The sequence below is a fragment of the Centruroides sculpturatus genome, unplaced genomic scaffold (genome assembly GCF_000671375.1).
Source record: "Centruroides sculpturatus isolate CEXI.00-Female unplaced genomic scaffold, Cexi_2.0 scaffold198, whole genome shotgun sequence".
NCBI classification, from domain to species: domain Eukaryota; kingdom Metazoa; phylum Arthropoda; class Arachnida; order Scorpiones; family Buthidae; genus Centruroides; species Centruroides sculpturatus.
This window is the reverse complement of record NW_019384454.1, coordinates 679,578-705,226: the sequence shown is the minus strand read 5'-3', so window position 1 is coordinate 705,226 and position 25,649 is coordinate 679,578. Positions and strand designations below refer to the sequence as shown.

The 25,649-nt window shown below is 32.3% G+C and overlaps 5 protein-coding genes and 1 pseudogene across 6 annotated transcripts; 3 read left to right on the top strand and 3 right to left on the bottom strand.

Annotated features, from left to right (window-relative positions):
* Positions 1-1,309: 1,309 nt before the first annotated feature.
* Positions 1,310-2,438, bottom strand: LOC111620624 (annotated as a pseudogene).
* A 1,962-nt stretch (positions 2,439-4,400) lies between these two features.
* Positions 4,401-4,955, top strand: LOC111620631 (ribonuclease P protein subunit p20-like). Its single transcript, XM_023362597.1, has 2 exons — positions 4,401-4,419; positions 4,523-4,955. The coding sequence occupies exon 2, from the start codon at positions 4,523-4,525 to the stop codon at positions 4,946-4,948; it is 426 nt and encodes a 141-aa protein (XP_023218365.1). The 5' UTR covers positions 4,401-4,419; the 3' UTR covers positions 4,949-4,955.
* A 2,368-nt stretch (positions 4,956-7,323) lies between these two features.
* On the bottom strand, positions 7,324-9,001 carry LOC111620623 (putative OPA3-like protein CG13603). Its single transcript, XM_023362587.1, has 2 exons — positions 8,899-9,001; positions 7,324-7,799 (listed from the first exon to the last, which is right to left on the bottom strand). The coding sequence occupies exons 1-2, from the start codon at positions 8,999-9,001 to the stop codon at positions 7,441-7,443; spliced, it is 462 nt and encodes a 153-aa protein (XP_023218355.1). The 3' UTR covers positions 7,324-7,440.
* A 1,170-nt stretch (positions 9,002-10,171) lies between these two features.
* LOC111620630 (ribonuclease P protein subunit p20-like) lies at positions 10,172-10,802 on the top strand. 2 transcript variants are annotated; one of them, XM_023362595.1, is made up of 2 exons: positions 10,172-10,292; positions 10,370-10,802. In XM_023362595.1, the coding sequence occupies exon 2, from the start codon at positions 10,370-10,372 to the stop codon at positions 10,793-10,795; it is 426 nt and encodes a 141-aa protein (XP_023218363.1). In that variant the 5' UTR covers positions 10,172-10,292; the 3' UTR covers positions 10,796-10,802. The 2 variants fall into 2 exon arrangements, with proteins under 2 accessions (XP_023218363.1, XP_023218364.1); XM_023362596.1 differs by having other exon boundaries at positions 10,248-10,266.
* A 5,283-nt stretch (positions 10,803-16,085) lies between these two features.
* Positions 16,086-19,735, bottom strand: LOC111620637 (putative OPA3-like protein CG13603). The gene is made up of 2 exons (XM_023362611.1): positions 19,588-19,735; positions 16,086-16,561 (listed from the first exon to the last, which is right to left on the bottom strand). The coding sequence occupies exons 1-2, from the start codon at positions 19,727-19,729 to the stop codon at positions 16,203-16,205; spliced, it is 501 nt and encodes a 166-aa protein (XP_023218379.1). The 5' UTR covers positions 19,730-19,735; the 3' UTR covers positions 16,086-16,202.
* A 1,697-nt stretch (positions 19,736-21,432) lies between these two features.
* On the top strand, positions 21,433-24,815 carry LOC111620636 (ATP-dependent RNA helicase DHX36-like). The gene has a single exon (XM_023362610.1). It carries the CDS (start codon positions 21,715-21,717, stop codon positions 24,634-24,636), a length of 2,922 nt encoding a protein of 973 aa, XP_023218378.1. The 5' UTR covers positions 21,433-21,714; the 3' UTR covers positions 24,637-24,815.
* Positions 24,816-25,649: the final 834 nt, after the last annotated feature.

Sequence of the window (25,649 nt, the reverse complement as noted above, 5' to 3'; positions counted from 1 at the left end):
GTTCGTGTCCCCAATTCCCTAATCGCTTAATTATATATTTAACTACTTCTTAAATAGAAATAAGTCGAACCAGTTACTTTGTACTCGAATATTTCTAGTCTTGGAAAAAAGTGGAAAGAACTTTTTATAACAAACGGATACGTAAATCGTAAATTTAAGGCCCTGTACACACTAGGCGTTTTTCAACGCGCGTTTAACGCCGAGCTAACGCGCGTCAGCTCGGCGTTCGACGAGCGTTAGTTCGGCGTTTAGCACTGGCTCAGTTTGGAAATGGACGAGAAAGTAATTGATTGTGTGTGCTCCTCCATCGTCGCTATAAGGCAGCACATATATCTCAAAGCGCCCGTAAAGTGCCCGCAAAACGCGCGTTTTAACAAAAATCTATAAACGCGCGTTTAACGCGCGCTTGGCGTTTGAGTGTGTACGGCTACATAGAACTCTTGGTTCTTTAAAACGCGCGTTGAAAAACGCCTAGTGTGTACAGGGCCTNATATCGCAATTACATTTTGAATCGCTACATTCTGTACTTGGCTAGAGATTGGGTCGGTTAAGCTTTTGTTCAAGACAAATTTCGGATCTTTCATTAGGGTTTTGTTTATGTCCCCAATTCCCTAATCTCTTAATTATTTAACTACTTCTTAAGTAGAAATAAGTCGAAACCGGTTACTTTGTACTCGAATATTTGTAGTCTCGGGAAAAACGTGGAAAGACAAATTTTTATGACAACGGATACATAAATCGTAAATTTAAGGAAAACAAATTCTAGAGATTTTTCTGTACCTTGTGCATCTCTCTCATTCATTAAATTTAGTTGTAAATGATGCTGCCAAAGTAACAGTTAATTTTTAACTTTATACAAGAATTGTAGATGTTTTTTTCTACATCCCCTTAAAGATGGGTCATACGAAATCGTAATATCTAGCGGGCAGGTGGCTAACAGCCCGGAATCGGTCCCGGATAAAATTGGATGCGGTATACGTGTAGCATCCACCTGAGGTCCTAGGCTTTCACCGGCTAAACCAGGTGAGGTTAGTGCTCTGTAGAGCGCGTGCGTGAATCCGGCTTTTTGGATGCTGATAATACAGCGCTTCCACTCCACCACTAATATTCGAATATATAATAGCAATCTTATTTTTTTTTTCACGTGTAGTATAGAAATTTGTAATAAAATACATAATGCGGTTATAATAAAATATTGTGCGATTATTTTCATGTTATTAAAATTAATATGTATTTATTTTTTAGAAAATACAAGGGAAGCGGCGCATCCACCGCTTCCAATGATGGCACACCACTGATGGTTTTCATTTTAACATTTGGTTGTCTTACTTTTTGGCCAGGTAATGTCAGACATACAGGTATTGGACAAAATAATAGGAACATCTGTGAAAGAATGCAAAATATTTATTACTAGGGAGTTGGGCCACCATTGGCCTGAATTACAGCTTGTATCCGATGTGAGATTGAGAAATAAAGGTCGTGCAGAAAGTTTAAGGGAATTCGCAGCCATTCCTCCTGCAGAGTGGTCTCGAGTTCAGATAGTGTGTGTTGAGGAGAAAACCGAGCACGGACTTTGCTCTCTAAAAACCCCACACAAGCTCAATGATGTTGAGATCAGGGGACTGAGGACACCACGTGAGATGCTCCACTTCATCATTATTCTCATCCAACCATGTTTGAACACAGTGAGCTGTGTGTACAGGAGCGTTGTCATCTTGGAATAGAGGACATTCTCCAGGAAACAGAGAATGAAGCATAGGGTGTAAATGATCTGCGAGAATACTGTGATAATGCTCTCCTCTGACCTTCTCTCTCAGGACTACGAGTGGCCCCAAGCCACACCACGATATCGCTCCCCACAGCACCACAGAGCTCCCTCCATGCTTCATGGTAGGAACCAGACAGTCAACATGAAATGACTCTGCCGGTGTTCGCCAGATGAACACACGTCCGGTGGTCTGAAATAACGTAAATGATGATTCATCAGACCAGATGAGCTGTTCCCATTGCTGTTGTATCCAGTTTTGGTGGTCTCATTATCACTGTCGTCGCTTCATAGCATTCTGCAGTGACACTAACGACTTTGGGATGGCTACTCGACCATGAATGCTCGCAACATGCAGCTCCGGTTGAATAGTTTTGGTGGACACGAGGTTCTGGAGATGGGTGTTCATCTCGGAGGTTATCTGCGGCAGCGTAGTCTTACGTGTTCGGGCGACTATCCGCTTTAACGCTCATCTATCCCAATTGGTCAACTTCGACTTTCGCCCACTGTTCTGCTTCGCAGAGGACACCCTTTCCAGTTTTGTGTAGGCTGTCATAACCCTTGACACAGTGGACCTTGAAAAACCCATAAGGTTGGCTGTTCTAGACACAGACGCTCCAGCAAGGTGAGTTTCAATAATCATGCCTCTTTGCATGTCAGATAGGTCGGACATAATGGTGCTTTGCTAAAAACAGAATTTTCTCATGCAACTGTCGCATCGCCAAATGCTCGCCTTATACTTTCTCTTTCACCACCACTGGATGGCAGACTGTTGCGACACGTGGCGGGGCTGTATTGGACGGTCAAAGTACATTTCGAATGTATAATGTACAAAGTACATTATACATTTCGAAAGGGGTGTTCCTATTATTTTGTCCTATACCTGTATATACTAGTTACTAATAAAAATAAATAATTAAGAACTCATATTAAAAATTTATATCTTTATGAATTTAAAATACTCAAAGCTAATTTCATCATTCCTAAAACTCATGGAACATTTAGTTCAAGTTCAAATCCAGATAAAGCGTTCAATGTCCTATGAAAAGCCGCATTCGTAAAAATACAAAACGAATAACGCGTTTTTTTAACTCTCCGCCCTGTGGGCACTAAGAGGGCCTCTTTTTGCAAGCCCATTATGGATTCGGCCAGGCCCACAATGGGGCAGCCGGGTGGTGAGGGACGGTGCCCGACATATCCGAACGGACTACCCCCCGAAAAATTCCTGGGGATCTTTCGACCCGTTCGGATTCGAGCCCGGGTCCCCCAGAGCGGTAGGATGCCACCTTGATCGCTCGGCCATCCGGCCCACGAATAATGCGTTAGTACTATAGTTCCGAGTTTGGAACTACCAACATCTACGTTTAGAACCATAGTAGCAATGGTCATACTGCATAGAGCCAAAATCGTCACTTGACAATATTTGTATTAAAGTGGCGATAAAAATCCTAGTTCTATAGGGACTGTCCACAAATGACGTCCACGTTGGAAGAGAGGGAGGGTTGAGCTTCAGTGAATTGTCAGTTTATTTCATTAAATTTTATGCATTTTATTATATTTATTTCAAAATTATATGTTTCGTTTATACTTACGGTATCTATCATTCATAAAGCGATAAAGGTTTTAAGGGTGGTACAGTTTTGTTAGATGTCCTAAGAGGGAGAGTGAAAATCTCAATAAAAATGCTGACAATTTATGGACAGCGCCTTATTTCGACGTTCAGCGTGAAATTAAATTACAAAGCACATTTCAGGATAAAGAATGTCAACCTCCTGTGCACGACACACCTAGCAACGTCACGACGTTAGCAAGTTCAGACTAAGGCGCCAGTTCAGGCTGGAAAACAGGAAGTGACGTTGAGAACCGAAGGCAGTTTTTATGCAATGCAGCCCAGCATTTCTATTTTGGGAATTTTTATCGATTGACAAAAATTTTGGACAATTTTTGAGATGACATATTTTTCATATTGATCTTTTTTCAGCAGACTAAAGCAGGGGTCATCAAATTTTCTCACAGCGGGCCAGATAACAGAGAACGACGAGCGCGACTCTGATAACCATTTTGTTCAATACAGCACACTGAATACACAAAAAATAAAGACAACCAACATATTTATTTAGCAATACAAAGACGATGACTGGAGCAAGCTCGTAATCGCTTTTCTTGGAATCTTCATTGCAAGTACAGTACGTACACAAAAATTGCAAAGTCGCAAAAAAACCGAAATTTTCATTTCACTGATTTTCCTAAAAATTATATTACTATTAAATGCAAAAATCAGATTGAACCAATTTTGGCATTTTTAGTTACACTTATTTTAATTTTTTCTACATAGTAAGTTCATCTACAATCTATGATAAATAATTATATTTTAGCTCATTTGTGGCACAGTGCGGCGGCGGGTCGTAGTTTGTGACCCCTGGACTAAAGCATAAAAATTCCGACACGACAGAACGTGTGAAATACCGTCTAAGTTTGTAAACCGAGGAATGACTGTATTATTTTTCTTACATTAACATACAATGAAATAATTTATATAATTTTAGAAATAAAACAATCAGATAACACTGGAAATTGGGCTATAGAAAAGCGATATTACGATGCTAATTCGTCGCGTAGTAGTTTTGTAAGTCACGTGTCAAAAATATTGCCAAGTATGGGATTTTAAACGTTCTGTGCTGTAATTAGATGTTTTATAGCTATTTTTAAATGTTTGGTTTAAATTTGACTTTTTCTAAGGTAAAATTTGATTATTAGATGGCACAATCGCTAGGAAAAGAAGGTACAGAAGAAAGACAGAAGGAAAAGATATGGTTCGATCAGGAAGAATATACATTGAGGAAGAGGCTTCCAAGGAAGTTGCCAAAACGAAAAAATGATGTGTATGTAAACATGAAAACCAACTTTAAAGCGCAACTTAATCGTTGTGAGAAACTTATAAATAATGGAGAAAATGAACTGTACATTCACGGACTCGGAAGTGCTTGCAATCGTGCTATTAATCTAGCTCTGCAGTTAAAAAGTAATCACGTGGAAATTATCGAAGTGAGTGTCAACACGTCTACTGTAGAATTAGTTGACGATTGGGAACCGGAATATGATCATTTGGAATCTCATACACAAATTAGAAATAATTCAGCTGTACATATAAAAGTGTATCGATTAAATCCAATAAATTTGTGATAATTGATTAACGTTTGCAACTGCATTTCGAATATCTTGCTGAAGTATTTGAATAGTACAATACATTGTCAATACAGTTGTCTTCCAAAATATTGTTTTTCATCATCCAGAAATAGATTCATAGTTATTACAATTTATGTAAATTATGGACTGAGACATGATGTACAGTACATAAAATTGAAATGATATGCTTACTAAATTCCATAGAAATGAAAATTTTTACTATTAAAGATTCTCTGTTATAGAGAAAAATTTATCATTACTTATAAAGGGCTTTTTGTAATCATAATTTAAACATAGACAAAAGATATATGTATATTTATAAAATTTGAATATTAATTAAAATTGTATTCAAATTATTTTATATGTTAAATTATTAATTTGGCATACTCTGTTGGACATCATACTACATAAATTTTTGTATTTTTTTTTTTTTTACATTAAGAGACAATAATAATTAGGAACATTTTAATACAGTTTAGTAGTTTAAGAACAAATGCACTTTTGGAGAATATAAAGGATGCAATTTTTTCTTTTTTAACTCTACTTGGTACATAACCTTTATGAATTCAGCCAGGCCCACAGTGGAAATGGTCAAATGGCAAGGAATGGGGCCTGATATCTTCAACAGATTGCCCATGTAAAATTAAAATTTGGCAACTCTACAAGGAGTGGTTTAAAATTGAACCCCAGGTTTTCCAGAAAGATGCTTTAATTACTTCAGCTATCTGGATGTCAGAATTGTGACATAGTATTTGCATTAATTAATGAAATTAAAAATAAAATAAATTTCCTTTACATAATTAATTTCAATGAGATGTTTTTGATTCTAAGATACATTAATANGTTAGAAATGGGTGGAAAATGCTTACCAAAACCCAGGCAGAGAGACCAGTCAGTATGAAATATGTTCATCTTGAATACAGCATTACAATGTTATGGTAGACTCGTCATCAAGTGATTCAGATGTTCTTAGGGCATATTGGTCCACTCGCATGCTTATTTTGGCAGGAGATTTTGAAGAGCAATTCTCCCCAGTACAACTGAAACATATTCCATTGGGTTTAGGTCTGGGAGCATACAAGCCAGACAATTCAATGGATATCCTTGGTCTCCAGGAGAGTGTAACTGCAATGGTTTGACAAGGTGTGCTGTTATTATCCATAATAATAAATGTTTTGCCAATGGCATCAGGGAAAAATCAAACACGACATTCAATAACCTCTGTACAATAGCAATCAACTGTCATAGTGCTGGTTTTTAGCACCTGTAGCTTGGTACAACCATCAATCATGATGCCAGCCAAAACCTTTACCTCCGCACCATCATATCAAGCCCTTTTCTGCACATTTTGCTGCTTGTACATCATAACATGTTTATGCCAGATGAACTGTCTGGAATCCAATTTCAGACTGTAACAACTTTCATTGACAAACAGCACGTTGACCCATTGATGTATTATCCAATTGTGGTGGATCTGACATCATTGCAATGCACTCTACAATGCTCTCTGAATAGAGGCATACAGACAATAAACCTTCAAGCATATGGCTCTATTTTTTGTAGCTGTGAAGCCACAGTTTGTTGGGGATATTATCATTCCTGTACTGGAATGGAGATAATTTGCAAGCTCACCAGCTGTGCTGCTTTGATTTCATTTTGCTCTTGCTGTTAAATATCAGTCTTCATGTGTAGTCATAGTGTATGCATCTGGAACACATTTCAGTCCTTTGAATGCAATTCCAAACTCCAGTGATTCTGCAGCATCTTCAAATTTTCTGAGTCAGAAGTAACACGTTATTGCTTCTTGTCAAGAATCATCACCCAAGCTATTTTTACTGCAGCATACTTTTTAGTCATGTCACTACTGTCACAAGACCCCTGTACATTTTCTAGCAAAAATTTGCATAGTCATTCACCATCTGCTTCATTCATACATCTATGGAAACTGCCACTGACTGGATCAATGACTTTTTATAGCTATCCACTACTAGCAATTGTTTTCATCCTGAAGTTCTGGACATGTGTATAATAATAAATTTACAACTGTATACTCTTCAAACTAATATATTTAACAATTTTAAAAATAAATTAGATGCAGAAGAATCTTAAAATTTACTTCTATTGATTATAATTTTCCTACACTATTATAAAATATTTTTTTTTGTATTTTTACTATTTCAATAATATGCATTACTGTGTGTAAACAATTCATTATTATTTATTATTTTAACTTGATAAGATAATAAAAAAATTATTTAAAGAAACTTGGATACCAAAGGTCAAGAATTTAGCATTTTCAAATAATTTTTCTTTTTAAATTATATAAATTTTAAAAGATACTGCAATTTTTTGAAAATATCTTTTATATGCCTTTAAAATTATAGTACATTGTCTACAATAACTTTTAATATATTCAATTTCAAAATTGTAATTTATGTCTATCCCATTTTTAATAAATAATTTCTTAGAAAACAAGAATATATATAATTTCAAGATTTGCCTTCTTTCTTATCTTCATGTTCTCCTTTATGTTTTGAAGAAGAATAACACAATCTTGTTAAATGTCTGATCTCAACTTGTTGTTTCTCGACAGTAAATCTAAGGTCTTCGATTGATTTTTCTAAATTGCTAAAATACTCTTGTCTCGCTTCTTCTTTTTCTCGTTCTTTTCTAGAGGATCTGATATATTCTGCAGTGAGAGTTATAGCAGCAATGCTAAATATTATTGTTTCTCCAAGTAATTCAGCTCCAAGTTCAATGGCCATGTTTTCATTCAATTTTGGTACTTCTGACGGCTTCCCCAAGTTTAATAATCTCATTTTCACATTAACTTCTAGCCAGTTATACACTAAAAAATTAATTTTGATTACATTAATATTAATTATTATTATATCACATATATAATTCAAAAATATTTTTATTTAAAAATACAGTAGACTCCCCTATAACATGGGTTCATATAACATGGCAAAAAAATTGCAATCGTGTTCGTATAACACACTAAAAGAGACTCGTATAATATGGTAAAACATCATCGCTGACTCGTGTCACGACAGGATTGGTCGAATCTGGACCAATAGTAGACATTGCACAAACCGCTGAGTTTAACCAAGCAGTGGACCTACTAAAAACCATTTATTATTTAACGTCCATAAAAATTAAATTTATATTAATGACGTCTCCAAAGTTCAGTGAATTTTTCGCAGAAAAATAACTTATCAGAAAATATGCGCCTGCCATTCGATGAGCCGCTCTGTGATGAAAACAAGCTTAAGCAATAGCATCTTTGAACGGTGCACACTTGGTAAGTAATCCTACAATTTTTTGTTTATAGCATAGTTTATATGGATTATTCCCAAAAAATTATATGTGATTTGGAAATGTTGAGTCAAATTAGTCTAGAATTGATTAATTTTATGGAAGAAAACCCTTCAAACAGCCAAAGCCGCTGAACTGCACATGTGCCAGGCTGTGATTGGCTCATGTATTTAAGTGACTCATACAACACGGAATTCATATAACAGGGAACGTATCTACNCTATACCTGTATATACTAGTTACTAATAAAAATAAATAATTAAGAACTCATATTAAAAATTTATATCTTTACGAATTTAAAATACTCAAAGCTAATTTCATCATTCCTAAAACTCATGGAACATTTAGTTCAAGTTCAAATCCAGATAAAGCGTTCAATGTCCTATGAAAAGCCGCATTCGTAAAAATATAAAACGAATAACGCGTTTTTTTAACTCTCCGCCCTGTGGGCACTAAGAGGGCCTCTTTTTGCAAGCCTATTATGGATTCGGCCAGGCCCACAATGGGGCAGCCGGGTGGTGAGGGACGGTGCCCGACATATCCGAACGGACTACCCCCCGAAAAATTCCTGGGGATCTTTCGACCCGTTCGGATTCGAGCCCGGGTCCCCCAGAGCGGTAGGATGCCACCTTGATCGCTCGGCCATCCGGCCCACGAATAATGCGTTAGTACTATAGTTCCGAGTTTGGAACTACCAACATCTACGTTTAGAACCATAGTAGCAATGGTCATACTGCATAGAGCCAAAATCGTCACTTGACAATATTTGTATTAAAGTGGCGATAAAAATCCTAGTTCTATAGGGACTGTCCACAAATGACGTCCACGTTGGAAGAGAGGGAGGGTTGAGCTTCAGTGAATTGTCAGTTTATTTCATTAAATTTTATGCATTTTATTATATTTATTTCAAAATTATATGTTTCGTTTATACTTACGGTATCTATCATTCATAAAGCGATAAAGGTTTTAAGGGTGGTACAGTTTTGTTAGATGTCCTAAGAGGGAGAGTGAAAATCTCAATAAAAATGCTGACAATTTATGGACAGCGCCTTATTTCGACGTTCAGCGTGAAATTAAATTACAAAGCACATTTCAGGATAAAGAATGTCAACCTCCTGTGCACGACACACCTAGCAACGTCACGACGTTAGCAAGTTCAGACTAAGGCGCCAGTTCAGGCTGGAAAACAGGAAGTGACGTTGAGAACCGAAGGCAGTTTTTATGCAATGCAGCCCAGCATTTCTATTTTGGGAATTTTTATCGATTGACAAAAATTTTGGACAATTTTTGAGATGACATATTTTTCATATTGATCTTTTTTCAGCAGACTAAAGCAGGGGTCATCAAATTTTCTCACAGCGGGCCAGATAACAGAGAACGACGAGCGCGACTCTGATAACCATTTTGTTCAATACAGCACACTGAATACACAAAAAATAAAGACAACCAACATATTTATTTAGCAATACAAAGACGATGACTGGAGCAAGCTCGTAATCGCTTTTCTTGGAATCTTCATTGCAAGTACAGTACGTACACAAAAATTGCAAAGTCGCAAAAAAACCGAAATTTTCATTTCACTGATTTTCCTAAAAATTATATTACTATTAAATGCAAAAATCAGATTGAACCAATTTTGGCATTTTTAGTTACACTTATTTTAATTTTTTCTACATAGTAAGTTCATCTACAATCTATGATAAATAATTATATTTTAGCTCATTTGTGGCACAGTGCGGCGGCGGGTCGTAGTTTGTGACCCCTGGACTAAAGCATAAAAATTCCGACACGACAGAACGTGTGAAATACCGTCTAAGTTTGTAAACCGAGGAATGACTGTATTATTTTTCTTACATTAACATACAATGAAATAATTTATATAATTTTAGAAATAAAACAATCAGATAACACTGGAAATTGGGCTATAGAAAAGCGATATTACGATGCTAATTCGTCGCGTAGTAGTTTTGTAAGTCACGTGTCAAAAATATTGCCAAGTATGGGATTTTAAACGTTCTGTGCTGTAATTAGATGTTTTATAGCTATTTTTAAATGTTTGGTTTAAATTTGACTTTTTCTAAGGTAAAATTTGATTATTAGATGGCACAATCGCTAGGAAAAGAAGGTACAGAAGAAAGACAGAAGGAAAAGATATGGTTCGATCAGGAAGAATATACATTGAGGAAGAGGCTTCCAAGGAAGTTGCCAAAACGAAAAAATGATGTGTATGTAAACATGAAAACCAACTTTAAAGCGCAACTTAATCGTTGTGAGAAACTTATAAATAATGGAGAAAATGAACTGTACATTCACGGACTCGGAAGTGCTTGCAATCGTGCTATTAATCTAGCTCTGCAGTTAAAAAGTAATCACGTGGAAATTATCGAAGTGAGTGTCAACACGTCTACTGTAGAATTAGTTGACGATTGGGAACCGGAATATGATCATTTGGAATCTCATACACAAATTAGAAATAATTCAGCTGTACATATAAAAGTGTATCGATTAAATCCAATAAATTTGTGATAATTGATTAACGTTTGCAACTGCATTTCGAATATCTTGCTGAAGTATTTGAATAGTACAATACATTGTCAATACAGTTGTCTTCCAAAATATTGTTTTTCATCATCCAGAAATAGATTCATAGTTATTACAATTTATGTAAATTATGGACTGAGACATGATGTACAGTACATAAAATTGAAATGATATGCTTACTAAATTCCATAGAAATGAAAATTTTTACTATTAAAGATTCTCTGTTATAGAGAAAAATTTATCATTACTTATAAAGGGCTTTTTGTAATCATAATTTAAACATAGACAAAAGATATATGTATATGTATATTTATAAAATTTGAATATTAATTAAAATTGTATTCAAATTATTTTATATGTTAAATTATTAATTTGGCATACTCTGTTGGACATCATACTACATAAATTTTTGTATTTTTTTTTTTTTTACATTAAGAGACAATAATAATTAGGAACATTTTAATACAGTTTAGTAGTTTAAGAACAAATGCACTTTTGGAGAATATAAAGGATGCAATTTTTTCTTTTTTAACTCTACTTGGTACATAACCTTTATGAATTCAGCCAGGCCCACAGTGGAAATGGTCAAATGGCAAGGAATGGGGCCTGATATCTTCAACAGATTGCCCATGTAAAATTAAAATTTGGCAACTCTACAAGGAGTGGTTTAAAATTGAACCCCAGGTTTTCCAGAAAGATGCTTTAATTACTTCAGCTATCTGGATGTCAGAATTGTGACATAGTATTTGCATTAATTAATGAAATTAAAAATAAAATAAATTTCCTTTACATAATTAATTTCAATGAGATGTTTTTGATTCTAAGATACATTAATATCACTACCCTTTAATAAACTATCTTCAAAACAACTATAAAGAATAGAATGATATTGCCCTTTAACATTAGAAAATGTTCTTAATTTTATAAATTAAATTGTAATTATTTAATATTTATTCAAATGAGAGTTAATGTTTTTGCACATAATGTAAATAATATATTTGAGGTTTTGATTTAGTACGTAATTTTTTATAATATATATTTGATTATTAAAAAGCCATCATTTTAGAAGAGAATGGTCTGCTGTTTCTTGTCCTGAAATGTTGCTCTTTACAAACCAGGGGTCATATTCTGGTCATTGTCTCTGGTCTCTCATCTCTCGCAAGCCGGTCGCTAATTGGCTAATCCAAATGATTAGCCAATCAGTGACCAGAATACGGCCCCAGTACTTAACTTAATTCTTAATATCAACAGCATTCTTTGCTGTTGATATTAAGAATCTATACTTTAGATGACCAAAATATTTGCCTATCTAAAACAGTTTATATGCTCTGTAGTCTGTCACTATTTTGATGTTACTAAATCAAGCTTTGTCATAATTTTGAAAAATATGGCATTACTTTAATACTTTTGATAACAAGTTATTATGTAATGGAATAATGACAAGAAATAGTTCATTTGGTAAATATCTAAAACTTTAGAGGGATGCTTGCTCTTTTTGTTTCCTATATTTTAATATTAATCCTGTTTAACTAAATACAAAACAACAAACAAAATACATGTTTGTTGTTTAAATATTCTATTTGTATAAAAATTTGAAGTAATTATTATTTAAAAATATACTTCTTACTTCAAATTATCAAAATTAATTATAGAAATAATTAACATCAAATTCTACAAGAACCAATTCAAAATATAATCTTTATAACAGAATTTATTAATAAAAAATGAAAATCTTTTAACTAACAAGAAGTCTCTGTTATAGTTGCTATCTGATCTCATTTTATACAATTTGGAAGTAATGCATCCTTATAAATGATAAATCTTACTGTGCATGTAAAAAATAATACATTATATTGAATACAGAATAAAAAACAAAACTTTAAAATTGACTACACTCAAGAAATTAAATTATATTGTATAATTATTAATAGTTACAGATGATGACAGTTTTATATTGTATTATATAGCTGAAATGTTTTCTGAAACAATTTTTTTTTCACACAACAAATGCAAATTTTTATCTTGAGCTTATTTTAAAAATACTGTATTTCATCTGTTTAAAGTAAATCAAAGAAATATTATATTATTGACTATTCCTATTTATATAATGTGGTTTCTGAAATTTGATGTATTTCTATTGCCTGCTTAGTTTTAATTTGAATACAAATTGTTTATTTCTGCATTCCATGCATAAACCATGAGACTCTTATCTCGAATAAGTTTTTAAATCTATTCAATAGACTTTTTCGTCATAACTGTTACTGATAATATTTACTATTACCAGACAGACTATTACCTTAACAGACTATTGTATGATCTACTTATTGAAAATTTTCGAAATTAGTTTCCATGAAAAAATTTTAAAAAGAAGCATATTTTAATTTCTTAATAGCATATATATAATTATACAGGATTACATGCAATTATTAATTTCATGTAAAAATGCTTTATATTTGATATTAATCATTTTTTGTGACTTATTAACAGAATTCAAACACTCAACTTATTTTCACTGCAAAATCATCAAGTTCATTTACATACCATGCTTTTAAAATCTAGAAAAAAATTAATTACAATATCCTAGCAACAATTTTGATATACATTCCATCAACATATTTCATCTACCTAATGAAATATTTCATAAGTTTACTCATTTACTAAAACGTGTAAACAGATTTCATTTGCATTTCTTGCCAGCACTGGAAGACAATGGACTGACTGATTCTCTGTAGGAAATGTTGTATGATAAAATAAGTAATGGGAACAAAATCTTTTGATGAAGTTAATTGATGACGACGATTAAATATTAAAGAAGCTAGCCAACTACTGTCCTTAAATTACAATACAGCTCAACACGTGGTTGCAAAATATAGGAACACTGGATACTTGACAAGAGGCCTACAGCACCAATTCAATATTTAAAAATGATAACATCTACAATAGTCAAGGATATAGAAGGAAAGATCGAGGAAAATGGCATATAACATTGAAAGCTATTGCTAATTTCATCTGAGGAACATCAGGTAAAGTTGTCTCTAGCAACTATATGTAATGTCTTAACTATCAGTTATGTATTTCTCTGACAAGAAGCTATAAAATATTGGATAGAATTGACATTCAAAATACAATTGATTTGCATTACAAATATGCTTTACCATAAATGCACCTAATGATCAGCTAAAATTAATATTTATCAATTAATGTGGTTTCAATCTTCATCTTAGATGAAACAATAGTTATAGTAGGAAAGGACAAAAGTTCACAAATAGTTCCAACCATAATAGGACTGACAGAACATCATGTTGATTGTTAGTATGAATTCAGTTTCAATTATTCACTTCAGATTAATCCACTGACCAACAAGATCTCAGTCTTTTAAAGTGTTCATTGTTGAACTACTGGAATATCTAGATCAGGCGTCTCAAATGAGCAGTCTGCAGGCTGTATACTGACCATTAAGGCTTCATATCTGGCCCGTGGTCTTGATCTCTTTTCTAAAAATCAATGTTTCTAACATCTTGTGATTTTGATGAGTTTTTTTTTAATTGTTGATACACACATTCAAAACTTAAGGATCGACTACATATGTACATGAATAGGGAGAACTAGATAAATGAAGACAAACTTAACAAGCACTGTATTACTTTACATCTAACACAGGGTAATACATAACTTGTAGGATTTTACAAATCAAAGCAATAAAAGTTAGTGTTTGATGAAAAGATACATACAGCAGTTAGACATAGGTGGAAAATGGATGGAAAATGCTTACCAAAACCCAGGCAGAGAGACCAGTCAGTATGAAATATGTTCATCTTGAATACAGCATTACAATGTTATGGTAGACTCGTCATCAAGTGATTCAGATGTTCTTAGGGCATATTGGTCCACTCGCATGCTTATTTTGGCAGGAGATTTTGAAGAGCAATTCTCCCCAGTACAACTGAAACATATTCCATTGGGTTTAGGTCTGGGAGCATACAAGCCAGACAATTCAATGGATATCCTTGGTCTCCAGGAGAGTGTAACTGCAATGGTTTGACAAGGTGTGCTGTTATTATCCATAATAATAAATGTTTTGCCAATGGCATCAGGGAAAAATCAAACACGACATTCAATAACCTCTGTACAATAGCAATCAACTGTCATAGTGCTGGTTTTTAGCACCTGTAGCTTGGTACAACCATCAATCATGATGCCAGCCAAAACCTTTACCTCCGCACCATCATATCAAGCCCTTTTCTGCACATTTTGCTGCTTGTACATCATAACATGTTTATGCCAGATGAACTGTCTGGAATCCAATTTCAGACTGTAACAACTTTCATTGACAAACAGCACGTTGACCCATTGATGTATTATCCAATTGTGGTGGATCTGACATCATTGCAATGCACTCTACAATGCTCTCTGAATAGAGGCATACAGACAATAAACCTTCAAGCATATGGCTCTATTTTTTGTAGCTGTGAAGCCACAGTTTGTTGGGGATATTATCATTCCTGTACTGGAATGGAGATAATTTGCAAGCTCACCAGCTGTGCTGCTTTGATTTCATTTTGCTCTTGCTGTTAAATATCAGTCTTCATGTGTAGTCATAGTGTATGCATCTGGAACACATTTCAGTCCTTTGAATGCAATTCCAAACTCCAGTGATTCTGCAGCATCTTCAAATTTTCTGAGTCAGAAGTAACACGTTATTGCTTCTTGTCAAGAATCATCACCCAAGCTATTTTTACTGCAGCATACTTTTTAGTCATGTCACTACTGTCACAAGACCCCTGTACATTTTCTAGCAAAAATTTGCATAGTCATTCACCATCTGCTTCATTCATACATCTATGGAAACTGCCACTGACTGGATCAATGACTTTTTATAGCTATCCACTACTAGCAATTGTTTTCATCCTGAAGTTCTGGACATGTGTATAATAATAAATTTACAACTGTATACTCTTCAAACTAATATATTTAACAATTTTAAAAATAAATTAGATGCAGAAGAATCTTAAAATTTACTTCTATTGATTATAATTTTCCTACACTATTATAAAATATTTTTTTTTGTATTTTTACTATTTCAATAATATGCATTACTGTGTGTAAACAATTCATTATTATTTATTATTTTAACTTGATAAGATAATAAAAAAATTATTTAAAGAAACTTGGATACCAAAGGTCAAGAATTTAGCATTTTCAAATAATTTTTCTTTTTAAATTATATAAATTTTAAAAGATACTGCAATTTTTTGAAAATATCTTTTATATGCCTTTAAAATTATAGTACATTGTCTACAATAACTTTTAATATATTCAATTTCAAAATTGTAATTTATGTCTATCCCATTTTTAATAAATAATTTCTTAGAAAACAAGAATATATATAATTTCAAGATTTGCCTTCTTTCTTATCTTCATGTTCTCCTTTATGTTTTGAAGAAGAATAACACAATCTTGTTAAATGTCTGATCTCAACTTGTTGTTTCTCGACAGTAAATCTAAGGTCTTCGATTGATTTTTCTAAATTGCTAAAATACTCTTGTCTCGCTTCTTCTTTTTCTCGTTCTTTTCTAGAGGATCTGATATATTCTGCAGTGAGAGTTATAGCAGCAATGCTAAATATTATTGTTTCTCCAAGTAATTCAGCTCCAAGTTCAATGGCCATGTTTTCATTCAATTTTGGTACTTCTGACGGCTTCCCCAAGTTTAATAATCTCATTTTCACATTAACTTCTAGCCAGTTATACACTAAAAAATTAATTTTGATTACATTAATATTAATTATTATTATATCACATATATAATTCAAAAATATTTTTATTTAAAAATACAGTAGACTCCCCTATAACATGGGTTCATATAACATGGCAAAAAAATTGCAATCGTGTTCGTATAACACACTAAAAGAGACTCGTATAATATGGTAAAACATCATCGCTGACTCGTGTCACGACAGGATTGGTCGAATCTGGACCAATAGTAGACATTGCACAAACCGCTGAGTTTAACCAAGCAGTGGACCTACTAAAAACCATTTATTATTTAACGTCCATAAAAATTAAATTTATATTAATGACGTCTCCAAAGTTCAGTGAATTTTTCGCAGAAAAATAACTTATCAGAAAATATGCGCCTGCCATTCGATGAGCCGCTCTGTGATGAAAACAAGCTTAAGCAATAGCATCTTTGAACGGTGCACACTTGGTAAGTAATCCTACAATTTTTTGTTTATAGCATAGTTTATATGGATTATTCCCAAAAAATTATATGTGATTTGGAAATGTTGAGTCAAATTAGTCTAGAATTGATTAATTTTATGGAAGAAAACCCTTCAAACAGCCAAAGCCGCTGAACTGCACATGTGCCAGGCTGTGATTGGCTCATGTATTTAAGTGACTCATACAACACGGAATTCATATAACAGGGAACGTATCTACCGTGTTATAGGGGGGTCTACTGTAATTTGCATTTATCAAATAGATAAATATAAATTTTAAAAGTTATATATAAATATACTATTTTTAAAAGCTATAGTCAATTACACTTTTATTGTCTTAGAATTAAAAAAATTCAGCAATGAGTTGCATAACTTTCCCAACTATTATGCAATTTTGTTAAAAAAAAAAACTTTTATATTATTAAGCATAATAAATAAAATTGTGTGTGGTGCCATCTGTTATGAGATTTTGTTATAAAAACTTATTATATTTTTAATTGCTCTAAAATGGCAAAAAGCTTAATTCTGACATTAGACTTGAGTTTTATAAAAAAAATTGTAAATATTAATAACAAGTAAAATATTCATTAAGTCATATCTTGACTTAATGAATATTTTACTCACTATCTCCTTATCAATTTGATCTTTAACCACCAAAATTTGACAGCATCAATACACCTCATACACAAGCTACTGTGCAGAAAGTTTAAGAAATGAAATTCTTAAACTTTAATATCTTAGAATGGGGTATACAAAATAGATGCCAACATACATGTACAGAATTTTTTTCCATTTTTTTTTTCTTTTACTTTTTTGGATTCAAGAGGTCTCAAAACATGAAGATTCGCAAAAAACTCAGAGGATAAAATTTGACATGATTCCAATATTTTAAAGTAAGAAAGTAGGAAAAGTAAAATTAGAATTTCAAGATTTATATGTTATTGCTTATGTCAAAAATTAATGTGGTTTTCAGAGTATACAAGCTATGCCAGATTCTAAAATTGTAGATTATCAATATTCTATTGCAAAATGATATTCATTCTTTTATAAAAATAACTAAAAAATTCCACAAATATTGCTTTTAAGCTAAAACCTTTATTCAACCTGATGTTTTAGTGAAAAAACATTTTCAAAGTACAGTTTTAGGCAGAAACAAAGGATTGCCTCTTCTGTGCCTAACTGCAGGGATTGCTTCTATCTTTCTGGCTCCACCTCAATTCTATTATGATATGATAAAGTTGCACAATGTCCTAGTATGGATACTAAATCATACTTAAAGATATTGCAAGGTAATTTAATGAAAAAAGTGCAAGAAAAATGGGATGAGAATGATTACAATTACTGTACAGATAGAAAATAAAAACATACTGCCAAGATAAAAGTTTAACATCACTGTCTTTCAGTGTTAATAAAGTTTATATGAGTAAAGCACGAAAATAAACACAAAATATCTCACAAGCACTTTTGACACGTATAGAATGCTGCTTTCAAAATGAAAACAAATTTTAGAACAATTATTCATCAAAACTTTATTAATGCCGAAAGACAGTGATCTTAAACTTTTACCTGATAAAAATCTGGATTGACAAAATAATTTCTTTCATACTGCCAAGACTGTAATCGAATGAATGCTTTATAAATTAAAATAAAAATTTTGTCCAACCCAAATTCAGATCTCAATCCTATTGAGAATTTATAGCTTATTTTGGATCTAAAAATAAGAAAACACAAGATGACAAACAAAAATGATCTCAGGAAATATTTGATGAAAGAATGGAGAAAATCAAACAAAAAACTGCTATGAAATTAATTTTATCCACTCCAAAAAAGATTGCACGAAGTGATTGTAAGAAAAGAGCTTCATACAAAGTACTATGGACTTCATAATGCACTGTTAAGAACTTCTGATTCAAAGTGTGCAAATACTTTATTGATTATAAGTTTTGTATTTGTTTTTTTTTATAACTTTTGTAGTAAAATTTTGAGATAAAATTGTTATTAGTATGTAAATTACTGTTATTTGTAATACTTAAATTGCAAAGGATCACACATAGAGGTATGGTTCCTGATTTTTTTCCTCGTAGGAGTATGATCTACGGCTGTTTTAAGGCCCAACTGTCTTATTCAGAGCTTGAATTGAGTCTAAAATTATATTTATGTTACTCAAAAACAGTTCTCATTTCAAATTATGATGTAACCTTATTATTCTGTTTAATTTTGATATTAAAATCCAGACGTTAGAATTTAATTTCGTTGTAATATTTATTGATTAATCAAAAATGTCAAAAATTAAAAAGTTAATCTAAAAATTGAAATATTTCTATAATTTCAATAGCATATTCCACATTCAATTATTTAAATTAATTGATGAATTAAATATTGTTTGGATTTTAATAAGCAAGATACAATTCTCAGCTTTAAGTCATTCATTTAACGAAAACACATGTCTAAAATTCTATTAAACGTTTGAGACAAAATTACAATAGTGACGTTAGCGTGACGTATTTATTGCGTCACAATTTTAAATTTGGTATTTGTTTATAAGCCATACACTTACGTTGCGCTGGTGGCATGCATATGTATGTTCTGAAGAAATGACTCTTTTTTGCCCGTGATTTGATGCTATTTGCTAAAGGTTTACTAAATTGTTTCACAGCAAGAGCTCCTAATTTCACAATTGGGAAAGCCCCAGCCACCATTGTGAAAAAGAGCACTCTAGCGGTGAAAACTTTATAATAAAAAAGCACAACTAAAATCAAACAAATTTATAATCAGCTTATCTTTCCGTGTCGTCTAGAAATACATTAATATTTTATATTTATCCAGATACTGAAGACCAAGACGATTGAATTAATTCACATCGTTTTGTTTACTTTTTAGATAATTCGTTTTATTTAGTGTTCTTCGCTTATTATTATTTTTTTTTAAATCCCGCTATAGTTGATATTATGTTATTTCTATTCTACGAAAAAATGGATCTTGATTTGTTTCGTCCTATTCTCTTACTACTGCTATGCTAAAGATCTTTTTAATTTGTATTTACCGTTCCATATATAAACGAATTAACAGTGCTCAACATTCTGGTATTCTTCATCTCTCTACCACCAGTAAGCTTTTTGAAATTACGTGAATTTTACCAAACTTTGAATTACAATTATCTACTTTATTCGTTTACATAGACAAAGTTAAGGCCTTCAACTCCGTTGCTCCGAATATCCTTCTCTAAATTCTTCTGAATTTGAAATAAACGATATAATATTATATTGGCTTACTTATTTCTACATTTTGTGCACTTATAAAATAAAAGTTTCTGATCTCTATTTTCAAGAATTCTCCACAGTTTTAGCTATACCTCAAGGTTCTATTCTCAGTAACTTATTACTTTCCCGGCTCTGTTATATATAAAAGAAGAAAAGTATGACGATCGGTCAAAAAAATGACTCCTTCCGAAGAATGAATTTTTGGATTCAGGACACCTTGAAAATGTAGAGAAATGCAAAAAAATTTGGGGTATTTCTGTATCTATGGATATTAATGTTTGTGTGGAACGATTTTGTTCAGCCTCTTTGAAGCTTAATAATTCCTGCTTTTGTCGAAAATTTCCGAAATTTTGCAGGGAGGTTTGTGTGCTAGGGGATTGATGCTATTAAATTTTGGTGGTTAAAGGTCGAGGAAGTGGGCAAATAAAGGGATCGTCTGATATCTCGAGAGGGATCAGACTTAATTAATGACGATTTTACTCGTTATTCGCATTTACAATTTTTTATAAAACACATCACTACCCTCAAAATTAAGTTTTAGTTTTGTCATTTTATTTATAATAATTAAAAATATAAAAAGTTTTTAAAATAAGATATGTTAACAAAACGCCACCAAATGTTGCTGGGAAAGTTAAGCAATTCGTTGCTTGATTTTTTTGCCGCTTATATTAATAAGATCCTCCCTTTTTAACCTCTTATTTTATCAATGCATATGCGATGACATCAAGACTGCAAATCCTGCCAAATAAGATTACAATATGACAGAAAAATTAAATGAATTTCTTAAATCGTTAAATCTTTTAATAAACATTAAGGAAATCAAAGTTATGATATTCAGCGTTTTCAATATACCTCTCAGCATTAACTTCCAATTAAACGATCAGAACTTACAATTTGTCTCTAATGCTCAAGACCTAGGAATAACGACGGCCGGATGGTCGAGCGGTCAAGGTGGCATTGCTCCATTGTGGGCCTGGCCGAACCCATAATGGGCTTGCTAAAAGAGACCCTCTTAGTGCCCACAGAGCGGAAAGAGTTTAAAAAAAAAGTCATCGTACAATTAAAGTTCACGAATTTCAATTAATGCATAATAATAATATTTAAATTATTATTATTAACAACTTATCTACAGTTTATTCATGTTTCGTGTCATTTGTTATCGGATTAAATTTTCGTCTGGCAACACTCATCGTTGATTGTAGAGAGTGAAAAGAGGGTTCCGGTTTTTTACTGACATTTATTAAATTAATAATATATGAGTAAATTTCAGTATTTTTAAAGCATAATTTCAAATAACGAAGAAATGTTTAATACCTGTAATACTGTTGAGTTATTCAAATCAACACGTTTTGTTTTTGGAACGATTTTCGAAATAAAAATCGAAAGCATTTGTAAAGAACGCATTTATTTGTTTTGAAGTTTGAATGTTTATGAAAATTTATTTGGTATTACGAAGACCAAGACTTTTTCATATATTTAGCAAAATGGAACAGTTACCTCAGAGAAAATGTGAATGGAGACGAAGTCATAAAGATTCGAATTATGGTGAGGGCGAGAGAAAATTTTCTCGGCATCCGAGTCATCTGAAAGGAAAAGAGATCGGGTTGTATTATGCCAGATTAAGAAGAGAGAAGCAGAACGATTCTGATGATGTTTCGAGACGTAATAAAAGGCTCATGAAGTCTGAGAATGAAAATCCTACATCTAAAGTCTATATGAATGTACAGAAAGAAAAACACGTTGAAGATCTTCTTCTTCATATGAGAAATACAAAATTACCGTCTCGTAGATATTCTCTCGAAACTGAAGACATGGACACGACAAGAGCGTGTTCTTCTAATAGTGTAGTGAACCAGAGTGTTTTGAGATCTAATCGTTTAAAAGTGAATACATTTTTAGATGAACAATATAAAGATAAATTGGAAAGCAAAATGAATGATGAAGCATATAAAGAAATGCTAAAATTCAGAAAAAAATTACCAGCTTATTCTATGAGAGAGGATATATTAGATTTAATTGAAAGTAATCAAATTGTAGTCATCACGGGAGAAACTGGATGTGGAAAGACTACACAAGTTACTCAGTTTATTCTTGATTATTATATTATGAATGGAGAGGGATCTACTTGTAAAATTGTTTGTACTCAACCGAGAAGAATTAGTGCAATTGCTGTAGCGGAGCGAGTGGCTCAAGAACGAGGAGAAAAATGTGGCAATGATAATAGTGTGGGATATCAAATTAGATTAGAACATAAATTACCACGTGAAACCGGCTCTATACTCTACTGTACTACGGGAATAATGCTTCAGAGGTTACGATCTGATCCTGATTTACTGCAAATTTCGCATTTAGTTCTTGATGAAATTCATGAAAGAACGTTAGAGTCTGATTTCTTATTGATCATAATGAAAGATCTGCTACCAAAACGTCCCAATTTGAAACTAATATTAATGAGTGCTACGATGAATGCAGAAATGTTTTCGGAATATTTTAATAACTGTCCAATGTTAAACATACCAGGTTTTACTTATCCTGTAGAAGAATATATGCTAGAAGATGTATTAGAGATGACGAGGTATACTCCTAAACAGCAACCTAATAAAATAATTGATTCCAAATGGAAAAGATATACAAAAAAAGGAAGGGAACAAATTCGCAAGTATGAAGAAATGCAAGAAAATATTTTAAAATCATTGATGGGCAACTATTCTGCACATACAGTTAAAGCACTTAGTAATTACGATGAAGATGATATAGATTTTGACTTAATAGTTGAATTAATAAAATATATTTGCAGAAGTCAAGGTGAAGGTGCTATATTAATATTTTTACCAGGTTGGGATCAGATAAGCAAACTTCATACATTTATAACAAATGATTATTTTTTTAATTCTTCACAATATCTTATAATTCCTTTGCATTCCTTGATGCCAACTGTCAACCAAAAAGAAGTATTCAACCAACCTCCTTTAGGAGTAAGAAAAATTATTATTTCGACCAACATTGCAGAGACTAGCATTACTATCGATGATGTTGTCTTTGTAATTGACAGTGGAAAAATTAAAATGAATAATTTTGATACAGAAAATAATATTGCGACTTTAAAGCCAGAATGGATTGCCCGTGCGAATGCTTTGCAAAGAAGAGGTAGAGCAGGAAGAGTACAGCCGGGCATCTGTTATCATTTATTCACTAAATGGAGAGAATCACAATTGAAAGATTATCCATTACCTGAAATCCTTAGAATAAGACTTGAAGAGCTTTGTCTAAAAATAAAACTTTTAGAATTAGGTGACATAACTGCATTTGTTAGTAAAGCTATTCAGTTACCACACATGAAAACTTTACAGTCATCGATTGAACTCTTAAAACAGTTGAATGCATTTGATGACAATGAGAATCTTACATCTTTGGGCTATCACCTTGCCAAGCTTCCTCTTGATCCTCATACTGGTAAAATGATTTTATTTGGTGCTATATTTTCTTGCCTGGATCCCATTTTGACAGTTGCTGTCAGTTTAAATTTTAAAGATGCCTTTATTATACCTCTGGGAAAAGAGCAATTAGCAGATTCAAAGAAGAAGGAATTAGCTGCAGATACACAAAGTGACCATCTCATGCTCATACGGGCATTTCGAGGATGGGAAAATGCAGTGACAACAAGACAGGAATATCAGTTTTGCAGACAATACTTCTTATCGGCTTCAACGTTAAGAATGTTGAATAATATGAAGAAACAGTTTGCTAGATATCTCCATGAATTGCATTTTCTTCATTGTGATTATCTGAAACATCCAGATTTTAACATAAATTCAAATAATGATGCACTCATAAAAGCCATCATCTGTGCCGGTTTATATCCAAATGTTGCTAAGTTGAAGTTTCCAAAAGAAAGAAGGCAAAATCATCATGCCCCACCTAAAATGTATACACCAGAAAACGGACGGATTGCATTTCATCCAAAATCTGTCAATTACAGAGAAAAAACATTTAAAACACCTTGGTTAGTTTACCATAAAAAAGTACAGAGTACAGAAATATTTTTACATGATGCCACTATCATTAATCCTTATCCATTGCTATTCTTTGGTGGAAAAATATCTATTGGTAAAAAAGATTTGTATGAAACGGTAACTGTGGATAATCATATTGTTTTCCATTGTCCAGAAAAAATTGCTAAACTTGTTATTGAACTTCGACAAGAATTAGACAAACTTCTTGCACAAAAAATAGCTCATCCTGGAGTAACAAATTGGAATAAACATGATGCAGAATGTGAGCTGCTTAAAACAATTATTGATTTGATTACACAAGAAGAAACTTGTGATTTTTCAAATGATATATGATTGTACATATATATAAGCATATTTAGTTAAGTTATATCATTTTTCTTGAAAAAAAAATTAACTCCACATTTATTTTATAAGTGAATTAGTTGCAAAATTTACCTTTATTAAAACTGATTTATTTGTTAAATTTATAGAAAATGTTTAAAGATAGTATGTAAGCCAGAAAATTATTTAAATACAAGTTATGTAATATAATTTATAAGATAATATTTTTTTAAAACAAATTTTTGTTTGGAGAATAAAATGTAAAAAACTATTTCCCAATAAAATTTTTGAAAATTTGATTCTTTTGCTCTTTAAATTATCATGTTAAATCAATTTTATTGTTACATTATATGTTTAGTAATACATCCACTAAATTTAGCAATAACTATAAACAAAAATGTTAGTACTGTACATTACTTTCATTATTATCATCACATATAGTTGTTTAGTACTATGAAAAATTACATAAAATTCTGTATATTTTATTCATAATCATGTTACTGTATATGGAATTGTTAGAATTAGAAATGCATAAATATTTCCAATTTATATGATTATATTTATCTGACACAAATTTGGCATGAAAGAATAAAAAAAGCAAGAAATCTATTATAGTATTTACTTCATATTTATTAAAGTCTAATCTAATTTTCATATAGGATTTTCTTTTTAACTTCTTTCCATTCTACAGTTCCTTATTTCATATTCTGAGTTTGGTCAGACAGAACAGACATAGATGGATATGCTGGAACCAAGCTCAAAATATTCTGGTCAGATCACCCATGAAAGTTTCTAAAGCCCAAGCTACACTCAAAATGGGTCACAGACCAGCATTATGCTTACTACTACTGCCATTTAGCTGGCTATCTTGATGTAGAAATGTCTTGTTGGCGATTACAATGTGAAGTCTTATGTTACCAGTGTCTTGGTCACAAATTTTTTTTTATAGCATTTCATTCAAACCTGAAAGCTGCTCAAGTCTTTTAAACACAATATAAATAAAAAAATTAATTTTAATTAGGAAA

What these genes read in the sequence shown, in the direction of transcription:
- LOC111620631 (XM_023362597.1), top strand. Translation starts at nt 4,523, where the DNA reads ATGGCACAATCGCTAGGAAAAGAAGGTACAGAAGAAAGACAGAAGGAA.
- LOC111620623 (XM_023362587.1), bottom strand. Translation starts at nt 9,001, where the DNA reads ATGACCATTGCTACTATGGTTCTAAACGTAGATGTTGGTAGTTCCAAA. An exon ending in CGGATGGCCGAGCGATCAAG is followed by an intron (nt 7,800 to 8,898) that starts GTGGCATCCTAC and finishes TTAATTTTTTAG; the next exon opens with TGTATAACTGGCTAGAAGTT.
- LOC111620630 (XM_023362595.1), top strand. Translation starts at nt 10,370, where the DNA reads ATGGCACAATCGCTAGGAAAAGAAGGTACAGAAGAAAGACAGAAGGAA.
- LOC111620637 (XM_023362611.1), bottom strand. Translation starts at nt 19,729, where the DNA reads ATGGTGGCTGGGGCTTTCCCAATTGTGAAATTAGGAGCTCTTGCTGTG. An exon ending in ATGCATGCCACCAGCGCAAC is followed by an intron (nt 16,562 to 19,587) that starts GTAAGTGTATGG and finishes TTAATTTTTTAG; the next exon opens with TGTATAACTGGCTAGAAGTT.
- LOC111620636 (XM_023362610.1), top strand. Translation starts at nt 21,715, where the DNA reads ATGTTTATGAAAATTTATTTGGTATTACGAAGACCAAGACTTTTTCAT.